Source organism: Schistocerca serialis, chromosome 1, assembly GCF_023864345.2.
Source record: "Schistocerca serialis cubense isolate TAMUIC-IGC-003099 chromosome 1, iqSchSeri2.2, whole genome shotgun sequence".
NCBI lineage: Eukaryota > Metazoa > Arthropoda > Insecta > Orthoptera > Acrididae > Schistocerca > Schistocerca serialis.
In genome coordinates, this window is record NC_064638.1 from 202,896,915 (window position 1) to 202,911,543 (window position 14,629).

The 14,629-nt window shown below is 38.8% G+C and overlaps 1 protein-coding gene across 1 annotated transcript in view; it reads right to left on the reverse strand.

Annotated features, from left to right (window-relative positions):
* The window catches only part of LOC126459299 (piwi-like protein Siwi), a 270,625-nt gene that overhangs the window by 75,439 nt on the left and 180,557 nt on the right, over positions 1-14,629 (reverse strand). The window contains exon 11 of the mRNA XM_050095855.1: positions 11,154-11,444. Within this exon, the coding sequence (XP_049951812.1) occupies positions 11,154-11,444 (291 nt within the window). The remainder of the gene's footprint in view (positions 1-11,153; positions 11,445-14,629) is intronic.

Below are 14,629 nucleotides of genomic sequence, written 5' to 3' on the forward strand. Positions count from 1 at the left end.
TGCAGTAATGTGTTAATATCTGGTCATGTTGTTTCCTCTAAGTAAGATCATTCAAGAACTTGGGTGCTAACTACAAATGATATCAAGAGTTGGAAAGTGAATTCAAATCTAGAAATAATGCTGCAAATGTGTGTGCTCTGGGAATGGGTACTTCCAACTGCAGCATAATGGTGGAAATCTGGTTTTAGATGTTTCTGGAGCGATGGACAAATTAGATGCTGCCACTTTTAACATTAACAGATCTACAGTACTGAGAACCGAAAAGGACGTAGCCAACGAGGAAGAGACAATGTACCATTGAAGTACCACCAGATCATTCCCACATGGAAATGCTGGTTATCTGGAGCAAAACTTATTTCATGGGGGTAACTTGCATCTTCAAAACTATATTTACATCTTTGGTCTCCAGCAAGGTGAGTTTTCAGCTCGGATATCTATCAACAGAAGTTACATAGTGGCCTGGAGATTGTGATATCTGTATGCTATCAGGGGAATTTAATTCAAACCAGCATATTGTTTGATGACACATGTGTTACTGCATGTCACGTATTGATAGAGGGAAGAACAGTTCTCACAGACAAAGGAACAACAAATCCACTGATAGGAAATGGTGACAAAATAATAAACATTCATGCTGGCTCAGTTTGTGGCTTCATTCCAAACTGTTACAGGTGTTATCTTCCCGAAGGTGACTACAATGAGGAAACAAGTGCCACTATTTTCATGAAATTGTTTCCTAACCGTCTTCTCCAAAATATGCACCACCCAAATGAATATACAATTACCCAAGTGATGATTCTTCATGCTGTTTACACCAAAATTATGTGTTCATAAAGTATTCGCTGAAGTAAGTGCCCTGTTAAATGTTTCCATTTGTTTATTACTTAATGCTTTGCTGATGACTGGTTAACAACCTCATTTAAAAAGTATGCATCACCTACTCAACATACTCTCTCAACAATGCTCTTCTGTTGTCACGTCACAGATGTCAAGTTATTTTAATTACACAGTATACATCTTGATTGATATCAAAAAATTAACATCAAGAAACTTGTCTTAACTTACAGTTAAAAATAAGTCAGGATTTTTTTACCTGATGATGATAAAAAACATTTTTAATTTTTCACTGAGTTAACTTCATTTGAGTACCCTGATAGGAACTTCTCTGAGCTTTGAAAAGATGAGTATCAAGCCACCTTCTTGATACTGTCTTACACAATTTAAACTGGCATCACGTGTTGATTTCTTTTGCAAATGATTGTTTGTGTAAAGGGAGTAAGATGGAATTAAGGGCTATTGAGAAGAAAGACTGTGCAAAGTTGGTAAAGTTGTTTTATCAGAGTGTCAGCAACAGCAACACTGCACTGTGAGAATGTTGCAGATAGTAACAGCTGCAAAGAGGCACCATTTAAGTAAATGGCCTAACGAATAAGCTCAAGAAATCTGAAGAAGCAGGTGAATTAGGTGATGCAGCAGGGAGAAGGATATGGGCCATTCCTACAGCAGTTGTTGACAAAATTGCTGTGGCTATAGCTGACCATGTAGCACATATTTCAAATTCTGTAACCAGTGCTTGAGTTGTCTTGCAGGAATTGCCATTCCCATTGTCAACACTTCAAAAGATATTGGGCACATTTACAATGGCATTTGTATGAGATTCAAAATGTGACTTTTCCCTATGTATTATGGCAGGTGTGGAAATGGATGACATGTGGCTGGGGAATACTCTTTGGCTGGGAGGGGGATTTACTATACCCATTGCCATGAATGCACAGAACTGTTGAATATGGGGTTCAAGTCCAGCACATGTTGTGCAGAAATGTTCATTGCGCTCAGCTTATGTAACTTCATGAAGCTAGTTTGCAAGTTTCATTACAACCAGCCTTTGTGTGTGTGTGTGTGTGTGTGTGTGTGTGTGTGTGTGTGTGTGTGTGTGTGGAAAAATTCAGGAGGATGTAATGACAATACTATGAAAAGGATAGGTTCAATTTCATAACATTCTACATGTACACGCATGCACACACACACACACACACACACACACACACACACACACACACACACACACACACACACACACACACACACAAAGGTTGCTTATAATGACACTGATGGTGTTCTGAGTGCTGCAGCGCCGGCTGTTAACATTGCAACATGAGGAAACTTCGGAGGCATGTTCATTAATCAGTGCACTTGTGGAGTATTCTGAAAAAAATAATAGTTCCACCAGGGGAAATTATGGTGGTGTAAGCAGTGAGAAAGTGGAGTGGTTGCAGGAAAATGGGAGGAACGATCAAACACATGATAATTAGGATTCGGCACAAGTTAGAACATGTGTCCAATACACTATCCCTACTCAGTAGTATTGTATTGTATTGTATGTCAACCGGGTGCCCAGATATGATGGAGAGGCTCTGTCCCCACTGCAGCTGCAGTGTTCCACAACCCCACGACAACTACCGTAGTCCACTTCATCCCTCTGCCGCCCCACACTGAACCACGCTTTCAGAGTTATTATGTGGTTAGGCCCCTGGTGGACCCCCCCCCCCCCCACCCCCACGGGGAATGTCTCACACCAGACGAGTGTAACAACTATGTTTGTGTGGTAGAGTAATGGTGGTGTGTGGGTACGTGGAGAACTTGTTTGTGCAGCAATCGCCGACATAGTGTAGTTGAGGCAGAATAAGGGAAACCAGCCCGCATTCGCTGAGGCAGATGGAAAACCATCCACAGACTGGCCAGCTCTCTGGGCCTCAACACAACTCCGCCAAGCGGATTCATACCAAGGACCAGGCGTTCCTTCTCAATCCAGAGAGCCGGGGCAGGCTACTCAGTAGTAAGTGGCATACAGAAAAAGTCATGGTCATGAGACGTTGGGTCACAGACAAGCACAATGAAAAGACTGTTATACACTGAGGTTTTGGCCAAAAGGCACTCTACTAAGTAGGAAACACACAAATTCACAAAAGATTAATACAACTACATATGACCACTGTCTCTAGCTGTTAAGGCCAGTCTGTAAATAGCAACTGTGCCTAATGGAAGAAGCAATCTGTGGGTGGTGGAGTTAAGGAGGAGGCTGTGGCAGGGAGATGGAGGGGTAGCGGGGTAGGGGTAAGGGAAGGTGTAGTGCTACTTGTGAGAGTATGCAGGGACATGGTGGGTACAGTGTAGGGCTGCTAGGTGCTGTCCACAGTTTTCTTATTTTTATTATTTGGGGTGGAATGGGGGGGAGGAGAGGCAGTTGGAGGCAGTGGGTGAGAAGTAGAGGAGGGGAAAAAGGCTATTGGGTGTGTAGGTTGAATAGAAGGCTGTGTAGTGCTGGAGTGGGAGCAGCGAAGGTGGTAAGTGAAGGGTAGGGACTAGTGGAGGTTGAGGCCATGGGGTTAACAAGAGGATACGATATATTGCAGGGAGAGTTCCCACCTCTGCAGTCTAGAGAAGCTCGTATTGGTAGGAAGGATCCAGCTGGCCGAGGGTGTGAAGCAGTCACTGAAGAGAAGCACTTGTACGGGGCAGCAAGTTGAGCAACTCCATGGTCCAGCTGTCCCTCGGCCACAGTTTACCAGTGGCTGTTCATGTGGGGACAGACAACTTGTAGGTTGTCATGCCCCAGTAGAAAGCAGCACAGTGGTTGCAGCTTGGTTTGTAGATCATATGACTGGTTTCACAGGTACCCCTGTTTCTGTGGGATACGCAATGCCTGTGACTGGAGTGGTGGATGTATGGGACAGGTCTTACATTTAGCTCTATTGAATGGATATGAGCCATGAGGCAGGGGGTTGGGAGTAGGGGCTATGTAGGGTTGGACAAGGATATTTCGTAGGTTCTGTGGGTGGTGGAATACCACTGTGGGAGGTGTGTGAAGGATAGTGGGTTGGGTATTCCTCAATTCATGCAATTTTTCCAACTGAACCTAGCAACTCACCCTGTCCTTGCATGCTCCAACAACCTTTCTCCACCCCTACCCTGCTGTCCCTCCCCTTCCCAGGCTCCTCCTTATTCCCATCACCCAAAGATTGCTCCTCCCATCAAGTTTAGTGGCTGTACACAGTCTGGTCTCAGCAGATACACACAACAGTCACAAGTTTATGTTTTCTACTTTAGAAGAAAACCTTTATGCTGAAAGCTCAATGTATAGCAGTCTTTCAGTTGTGCCTGTAGGCGACACATTGTGTGTTCTATATGGTGAGGAGCAATCTATCCTTTTCATTATTGTGTGTGTGTGTGTGTGTGTGTGTGTGTGTGTGTGTGTGTGTGTGTGTAACTTTATTCTTATTTCTGGTTGAATGACATTATAGTGTTTGTACTGTAAAGTAAAATAAAGAAGTGTGTCTCAAAGAGACTCATGTGGCAGCAGTATGAGAGTTGCTTAACAGCATCACGTAGCTCATGGATTTTGATATAGCTGGGTCCTAAGCACACACATTACCTGAAGGTGCCCCAGATGTGCTCAATAATCTTGAGGTAAGATGATGTGGAAGCAATCCCATGGTCATGTAGTGTTCCCCAAATCACTCTAATGTTATTCAGTCGCAAGCGACAGTTAACTGTTATGCAGTAACTACAGGTTAACTTGTGAGATGCTGTAGATGAACGAAGGGTTACTATATCTTTAACCTGTGAGAGGCACTGATAGATGAATCAGGGCAATCATTTCATCACAAATGAACATTCCTCCTACAACAATGCCTCTACTACCTGCCTCATTGTTGCTTTATTGGTAAATGGGATGCATGGGCTAAAGTGGCTTTCATCATATGCATACATTTCCAGCAACATATACCACGACTCATCAGTCTAGGAAACCCTTCCCATGAGTCAAGCGTCCACAAGAGGTGGCCCCACACCACAGATAATCCTTGTGCCATGTAGTAAGCAGCATCAGGAACTTCTAATAACGAAATGTATCTGGATGGTACAGGTCCTCACTGACTGTTATGCAACACTGATTCCTGTTATGCAGCACTAAACTTGTGACTGATTTGTTAAACTGTAATCCATTTACTATTGGGTATAAACTGCAATAGTCAAAAGCAGCTTGTTATTAGCATTATGTTGCTCATAGCCATTGACTCCAGCAGAAGCATTTCTCCCAAATCACATACTCATATAAAATGCCACACAGCGAGACTCCTGGTCTCTTCCCCTCCAACACAACAGATTTCTAAATTTCAATTGCTCTTGCATACAGCTATTTCTTAAGAAAGGCAATTGAAAAAAGAGGAGAGGAATGTTACACAAGGAAGTCCCCTGCACAAGCAAATGAGCTCTTTTCAAAAAATTCTGGAACATTTGTAATTTCGGACAAATGGTGTGTTGGAGTGAAATGCAGTTTGCATCCCTGCACATGCCTGTGTTTCATGTGTAACTGCTGTACGTTTCATTGTTATACATGCCTCTTACTTATTGTTCAGTGGTGTATCAAGGAGACTGTTGTGTCGCACAGATTACGAACTTTGAGATGGAGTCATTCCATGTCAAATCAACAAACTTATTTTACCTCACCCTCTTAGATTTTGCTGAAAGTTGGTATACTTATAGTGGGCACTGAGACTAAGAAAAATATCGAATTTCAATTTTTATCTCAAACCATTCCTGAAATATGGCTATGTAAACTTTTCAAAAACCAGCCAAAAATGTGTTAACGGACTTTTTTCAAATTGTCCTAGGAGCTGCCCTAATTGAGCTAGAGAACTGGGAAAGGTGTCATTTTGCATGCTATTTCCAGGGATATAAAACAAAACATAGCTTGTAATTAATAACCTTTTTCAAAACACTAATTTATATTTTGATTTAATTTTAATTTTTTTTTACAAAAAGTACATAATTGAACATTTTCAAAATATTTCCATAACTACTTCATACTATTGTAAATCACATGGCAAAATATAAATCTGGGATGATGATGGGTTCATTGTTCAAAAAAATTATTCCGGACTCTTGTTTTTCACTAACGGCCCTAGTTTGACCAAATTGACCTTTAACAAACAGGAACTTCTTTAAAATATAGTGAAAGGTAAGTATTAGAAATATCAAAACATCACCATATCAAACCAAAACTAATCAGCATATTTTATAATTAAGTTGATTGCTTAATTTAACTTCATACAACTTCACTAACACTATATTAACCGATATAACAAAAACAAAAAATTGAGCGTTTAATTACAAACTGAAATAAAGTATGAATAAGTACAAGTATTTACATAATAGTTCTGGTCCATGATGTTTGAAATGGAACTATTAAACAAATTAAATACGTAATGCTTGTTTTTGACTAACAGGTATCTGTACATAGCTAAATTTAACACAATAGGTACTAATAATAATTTTGAAACAACTTTCTATAAAATATATATTAACACTAACCTGAGACAAAAATTAAGTTTTGAGTTGAAAGCAGTCTCCCAATAAATTGTCTTGGAACTTCACATATTACATTTTAATAAAGCTGACTGGGTTTGTTTTACATCACTTTCATTAAGAATGTATGTTCTCCCTGTCGGAGTAAATGGATTCACTTTCATGAGAACATCCACAACTGACACCCACAGGACATCTGCATGTGCAGGATAAGAGAATGACTTAGCTGGTCCACATGGATGAAGAAAAGTTATTTTCACTTCATCAAGTTCTTCATTTTTTTTTTTTCTAAAATGTACCCAAGACAACAGTTTCTGCCATATACAGTGATGACATAGCCCGATCTTGTAACTTCAGTTTGTCTGGTGATGTAGTTACTTCCCTCTCCCAACTCTGCATATCACCTGAGAAGTATCTGACTATTAATTTTGATGCAGTGTTGGGAATGAAAGCGTGAAATTGCTGTGTTCCTTTGATTGTCAATGCCTCTTCAAATCGACTTTTTAAGAATATTTCTGAAGCAGCGTAGTCTTCTTAAGTGGAATATGTAAAATCAACATTCCTGATATTATCTACTGCCCACTCAAATAGATGTCGTGCGGTTTGGATCTGATTTTGGTATGGCCTTCGCAAACTTGCACGAGCTGCCAGTCTCTTTACTGAACCCCCTAATCCATCACAAGGCCCTTTCCCATGTGCTGTGGCTGAAAAGTGCCACTCAGCTTTTATGTTGAAGTCTTCCTCATGAAGGAAAAGGTTCAGGAAGTTTTTCTTATTTTTATACTGAGCGGCAGAACCGTCAGAATAATAGTATATCTTTTTTGGAATCTTTTGAAATTTATTTGTTAGATATGAAATTACCTTCTTTTGAAAGGTGTAAACCGCAGTTGTATTGTGCTCCAGGCAATCAGAAACAATGAAAAAGCTCGTATGCTCAATTTTGTCTCCCTGTTTTTAATATATAACAAAAGGATGAATGGTAATCTGTTGTCTTGTCCAGTGGAAACTCTGTAGAACTATACTATAATTTTCTGAAAAATCACATATGACAACAGATTTAGATTCCATAAGGTTTTCTCTTGTGGAGTTAAGGAATGTTCGTTGTTACTTGGCAATGAAGTCATGCCAAATCAAAGTCGACGTCTTACTGCAAAATAAATCTATGAATTCTTCAGAAGTTTTCTGAACAATTTCCAGATTACATCGGTCAACTGACATCCACTGTTGAAACTAAACTTGTTCAGTTAAGTTTTCATGAAAAGAGCCTTTTAAAATTTTACGTATGACAGTTTCTCCTGGGCAGTATTCACAGTTTCCCATGTTGCAATCAACTGATGATGGGTTGCAAAGCATTTTTGCAATGCACTGCTTAAACTGTTTAAGCTGCTGTTTATTACTGTATTTAGTTTGGCATTTTCTATCATTAATTTTATGTTTTGGTGAGTTGTGCACACACAGACAGGGTGTGTGCCACTCCAGCCAGCTAATACACAATGTATTGGTCTCAACTCAGCAAAATTAGAGAAACCTATTTTTATGTTAGGAAACTTGTCTTTAAAATGCTTATAAGCTTCTTTAAGGTTACACAAAATAAGTCTGTGATATTTTTGTTTTATTTCCACTTGTTTCTGTAACTGTCACACAATCTTTAATACCTGGCATTGCCCTGCTAACCTCATCATTTTCATAAAATGAATGTGCAGTTTTGACAGTTTCTGTTGGTAAACACTTCCCTGGTTTTGGGTTTGGACCTTCCATGAATCCTTTCTCTTACAAAATTTTTTTGGACTGCCAAACAATGTAATTAGGAGCATTAAATTCCCTCATTATTTTCCTGACACTCCGCTTTTCAGGTAAACTTGTAAGAATCATTAGTTTTTGCTCTACTTATGGAATTTTTAAAGTTTCTTTTAAGATTTTCCAGAACAGATCCATCAGTATCAGTATCTGGCGAAGAAGTTTCAGAAGCAACAAAAAGTTTACGTGTCACTGATGAGATTTTCTTCACTTTTGATTTGGCGTAATGCCTAGATGTTAGTTTTCTCTGGTCAATTGGGGACTCACCTAGTTCTTGAAGTGTTGTGTTAAATGTTTTAACAGCTACTGAAGTTGGAGTGAAGTCAGGGTCTCGGTCTCGGATGATTATCTTTGATCCAGAAGATTCTTCTTCAACACTTTCATCACTGATGGGCTCTGGTGTATTTTTCAATTTGGTTACGTCTTTCCTACATTTATCACAAATCTTGGCACCACTTGGTATTTGAGGAAATAATTTGGGCATCCATGTTGTGACATTTCTCAGTTTTTTTCTGTCTCTAATAAAATGATTTGACTTCTTCAGTGGATTACAACACTGCACTTTTTACTTGGTTCCATATTTATACAAAAATAACTTATAAACTGTCCTTCAATGTATAGATTTACTTGAAAATGAACTATTAAATATAATAGATACAGACTGGTCAACACAGAGGTAACAATTGATTTGCACTAAAACCACAGTGCACAATAATGCTGTAGGCACACAAAGCCTTAGAAGGTAACAATGCAGACTACATCATCTCAACAATGGCTCCAGTCTCAGCCCTATGTGTACGGTCCTCTACTGACGTACTACCTTAAAGGTAAGTTTGGTCAAACTAGGGCCATTAGTGAAAAACAAGAGGCCAGAATAATTTTTTTTTTTTTTTTAACAATGAACCCATCATCATCCCACATTTATATTTTGCCATGTGATTTACAACAGTATGAAGTAGTTATGGAAATACTTTGAAAATTTTCAATTATGTACTTTTTGTAAAAAAATTTAATCAAAATATTAATTAGTATTTTGAATAAGGTTATTAATTGGAAGCTATGTTTTTTGTCTAACACAGGAAAGAGCATGAAAAATGATGCAAAATGACATCTTTTCCAGTTCTCTAGCTCAATTAGGGCATCTCCTAGGGCAGTTTAAAAAAAGTCCATTCACACATTTATGGCCAGTTTCTGAAAAGTTTACATGACCATATTTCAGGAATGGTTTGAGGTAAAAAATTAAAATTTGGTATTTTTCTTAGTTTCAGCACCCACTACTGTATAAGTATACATACTTTCTGCAAAATCTAAGAGGGTGAAGTAAAATTTTTATTTAAAGTGCGTTGATTTGACATGGAATGACTCGATGGCAGAATTAGAGGAGCAACACATCTGCATTAAATTTTGCATGAAACTCAAGAAAACTTTTATACAGACACACCAAATTGTGCAGGAAGCCTACGGTGATGAGTGATTAAGCCTTACTTGGTGTTCCGAATGGTTCACATTGTTTAAAAATGGCCGAATGGAAGTTGAAGATGACCCTCATTCAAGACGCACTTCGACGTCGACTGATGACACTCATGTCAGGAACATTAAAGAAATTGTGTGCGCCAATAGAAGACTGGCTGTCCAAGAGATTGTAGAAGAATGCAACATTTCAGTTTGTTCATGTTGTGAAATCCTGATACAGCATCTTGGAATGCACTGTGTTGGCACCAAGTTAGTCTCATGGGTCATAAGTCAAGACCAGAAAGACTTTTGCCTTGCACTCTGTGAAGAGCTTCCAAGTTGCACAAATAAGAACAAGATATGTGTCTACGGTGATGATGTTGAGATCACAAGGTTCACCTCCAAGACCCAAAAAAGCTCATAAGGTCAGGTCAAACGTCAAAGTTATGCTGATAGTTGTCTTTGACTTTGAAGGATTAGTTCATGATGAATTCATGCCATAGGGGCAAACTGTCAATTAATGGTAATATTGGGACGCATTGTGATGCCTGCAAGAAAATGTGAGAAGGAAATGGCCTGAAATGCAGCCAGACAACCCATGGCCCTTGCATTAAGACAACGCACCTCCATGTTCATCCCTGTTGGTGTGTGACTATTGTACAAAAAACGAAATTACTGTGCTGCCTCATCATCTGTACTCTCCTGACCTGGCTCCTGTGGACATTTTTTTATTTCCAAAGTTGAAAACAGCATTGAAAGGATGAAGATTGAACGATAGACAAGATAAAAGAAAATTCGCAGACAGCACTTTATGTGATCCAGCAAGAGCCATACCAAGACTGATCTCAGGAAAACGAAATGGCAATGGGAGTGGTGTATCAGCTGTGTAGGAGAGTATTTCGAAGGAGACTGCACAATGAGTAAAAGGTAAGTGTAGAAAAATTTTGTGGACAAAGTTCTGGAATTTTATGAATAGACACCGCACATCTAGCGACAGACATCATTGTGCAATGGCTCCTACCTACACCTATTTTTAACTAATTAAAGACCTCTTCCCTCTTAGAAACTTGTACAGTAACTTTGGCTTGGCCACCAAAGACAAGAGGCATGTGCAATGGCAGAAGTTTGAAATGATGGTACTGTTCTAAAACATCTGTGCAACAACTAAACCAGTAAATAACTTGCTACTACATTCCGGATATATTACAGAACACAGATGGAAAAAGAAAATGTTTGAATTGCAGATTATGCAAAAAAACTGGAAATGCTTTTTTGGCAGGTATTATTTTATTATTTCTATTAAATGATGCTGTACATAATAATAATAATAATAATAATAATAATAATAATAATATAATGAAATTAAGCCAATTGGGTCAATTACTATCTTGCTGTAACCAAGGTATGGGATTAAATTTATTTTGACTGTGTAAATTAATCAAATGAAAAGCCAGCAGAGAAAAAGTGAAAAACCTTGTCAAAACATTTATCTTTAAATCAAGATCTGTTCATAGAATGATGCAAAACTATACACTTACCTTTAACAGTTCAACTTCATGTTCCATGACGAAGGGGATCTGACCTTCCCCCACACCATCCCTATAAACTATTATTCTTTCTGGCAAGGAGCCATTCATTGTTTGAAATTTTTGAAGAGCCTTGCACATATTAATACTCAGTTCATTAGACAGCTCTTCACCAGAATGTTGGTAGCTCACAGCAGAGAAGTATCTACTCAGAGCCTTGTTCATGGATGCTACAAGAGCACCAATGGAGACTCCACGACTTGCTGTGTCATGGTAAACATCAAAGCCAACAACCATTAGACCCTGCCACAAAAAAGCAATAGTATTTAAGCAGAATTTTGAATTTTTGTTTGTTAGATAAATTGAAAGATGATAATTTTTGCTTCATGTATTTTCATATTTTCACCAATTCTTGTCTTATCCATTTCACAGAAAGGCTCTCATGACAAGTGGGGAAGTATTTTAGCTGAAAATATAGTAACTTATGTTCTAAGTATCTAAATAAATGAAAACTATGAAAGTTGAAGACTTAACTTGATTTAAGGTACAATTTCAAGAAAGCTGTGAAAATTGATTCTTATATAAATGGCAATGCGCAGGAACTGATAAGGAAAAACTTAATGCAACACATGCATCCATTAAAAAATCTAAGCATGAAACCAATATAAATCCAAATTTTCCTTGAAGTTTTGCTCATAAATTCAATAACTAAATCAAACATTTCATTCAGTCTCTAATGGATCATTCTGATGTTGAAACTGAAAACCAACAGAAACCTGAAATATTCAATTCCACACTTAAATATGTATTAATGCATGAGAATGTTAACATGCTAGTTTGTACACCACACAAACTCACAAATAAAAGTCACTAAAACACTTCCAGTAAAAGAGAAAATTTGGGCTTGGTAAAAATCCTGCTAAGACTTCCTTGCTAAGCCTTATACAACATTTCTCATGCAAGGTATGGTACTGAATGAATGGAAAAGAACTCGAGTCATTCTATTAAGGTTGGAAGATAAATAAACAGACATCCCGAAATACACACAAATAATCTGATTTTAGTCTGTTGCTGAGTCCTAGAGCATGTCCTATATTCAACCATTATTACACTAATAGAGGAAACAAAAACTTCTATCAAAGAACCAGTGAGGAACGGCACAAATAACTTGTGTGAAATATTGTTCATGTTTTTCAGGTACAATATCTTGGAAATAACTGATGCAGACACATTCTTCCTACATTGCTGGCTGGTAGCCTATATACGGTATGGAAATCTTCATAAATAAAAATTTGACTCAAATAATTTTTTACTAATTCAACACAGTATATTTTCCTTGGTGGCAACCAAAAATGCTAGTAACGTTAGGTGTGCCAGAAGAAAGTATTGCAAGACATTATTGTTGGAAATATGATTAATCAGAAAGCTGCAGCAGCATTCTCCCATCATCAGATGATTCTGTTGCAACAAGAGTCATAGTTGGATCATCACCAGGAAATACAGATTAACTTTAACAATATTTCTATTGGGTGTATGAAGTGGCAGCTATCTTTGTAGCTATCTTTAAATGTGAATAAGGGCAAGATATTAAAGAGAAAACAGTTTGGTAAACCTGGCCGTAAGTACTACAAAATGGTATGAAATGAGATGAATATGTGAAAAAAGTTAGTAGCTTCTTTGTTGCAAGGAAAATTGTGAAGGACATGAAAAGGAAACAGCACTGAAAATATTACCATTGACAATTCTGACATACAGCTCCATCCATTTTTTACGGAGCATGGTAAAAAAAAATCCTATTTCTTCTTCTGTGAAAAGGAAACTTGCTACTCATTATATAGCAGAGATGCAGAGTCGCAGATAGGCACAACAAAAAGACTGTCACAAATATAGCTTCCAGACAGTAAGGCCTTCATCAAAATTAGATGACAAACACACACACATACACACTCACGCAAATGCAGCTCACACACACATGACTGAAGTCTCAGTGATGGGAGTGGTGACTGTGGGGTGGGGGGTGGGGGGCTGGGGCAGGGAGAGAGAGAGATAGTAGGGTAGGGTTGGCGGACAGTGATGTGCTGTTGGGGAGCGCACAAGGATGAGGTGGGAAGAGGGTAAGGCACCCGTGTGCAGTTGGGAGGTTAGATGGAGAACAGTGGCAAGGCACGGAGAGGGGGTGTCAGCTGAATGGACACTGACAAACTTAGGCCAAGAAACAAGTCGACCACCCTGTTGCTGAGCACACTGCCAAACATGACATCCTTCATTTCAATAACTGCTTCACAGCCTGTGCCATATGGATCATTCCCACCAACACCAGCTTTTCTGAAATGTGCAGGTGGGAACCTTCCCTGCAAGATATCCTATGTTCCTGTAACCTTCCTGGTCTCAACCTTCATTAGTCATTGTCCTCTTCCATCCAACCCCTTCTCTGTTCCCATTCCAGCACTACACAGCCCTCATTCCTCCATCGCACCCAGTCTTTTTTTTTCTCTCCTTTTCCACTGTCCCCCCCCCCCCTCCCCACCTCAAGCCACCCTGCTGTTTTCTGTCTAACTTCCCAACTACACACATGTGTTGTACCCTCTTTCCACCTCGTCCCTGTGTGCTCCCCAAAAGCACGTCACTGTCCGCCACCCCTATCCTACTATCTCTCGCCCTCCCTGCCCCAAGCCTCCCCCCCCCCCCCCCCTAGTCACCATTCCCATCATGCAATGTTGCTGCTGCTCACAGTGTGGCCTCAGTTGCCTGAGACTGCAGTTGTGTTGTGCGAGCTTGTGAGTGTGTATGTGTGCATTTATCATCTAATTTTGATGGAGGTCATAACGGCCAAAAGCTATATTTGTGACAGTCTTTTTGTTTTGCCTATCTGTGACAGCTACTCTGCTATATGGTAAGTAGCAACTTTTCTTTTCACAGTGTTGTTACATTCCATCCTGGATTTTACATTGTTTGACTATTTCTTCTTCTACCACTCATAATGTCACTGTAATGTTTTTCTCTTTATTTGCTCTATTTGTATGAATAACACATATATTAGAGTTATACAAATCAGCAATTAATGCTGTAATCCATAAAGTTTTATTACTTCACATGTAATTGTCCAATTACTGATGATAACAGCCTAATTTCTTTACCTGGAAACAATACCGGTAAAAAGAAATCCATAGTTTACGATTCGTAAGTAATACGCAGAGCTGAACGTCTTACTGAGTAAATCATTGTATATACCTCATTTCAAACCTCTGATTCTCCTCTTCTCTTTGACCTAGACAATTTCATTTCTTAGCCAGTCTTTGTAGGTTCTGTGAATCCCTATGGAACTATAAGTAACACCTACAAAGTAATACTTATAATTTTGCACTTTTCTAATCACCCAAGTCACAGTTAAACATACTTGCTGTCTTGATTATTATAACTTTCTATAATTTGATTTTAAACACTGGAAAATCCAGGATGGAATGTCATAATTTTATGAAAAGGATAGT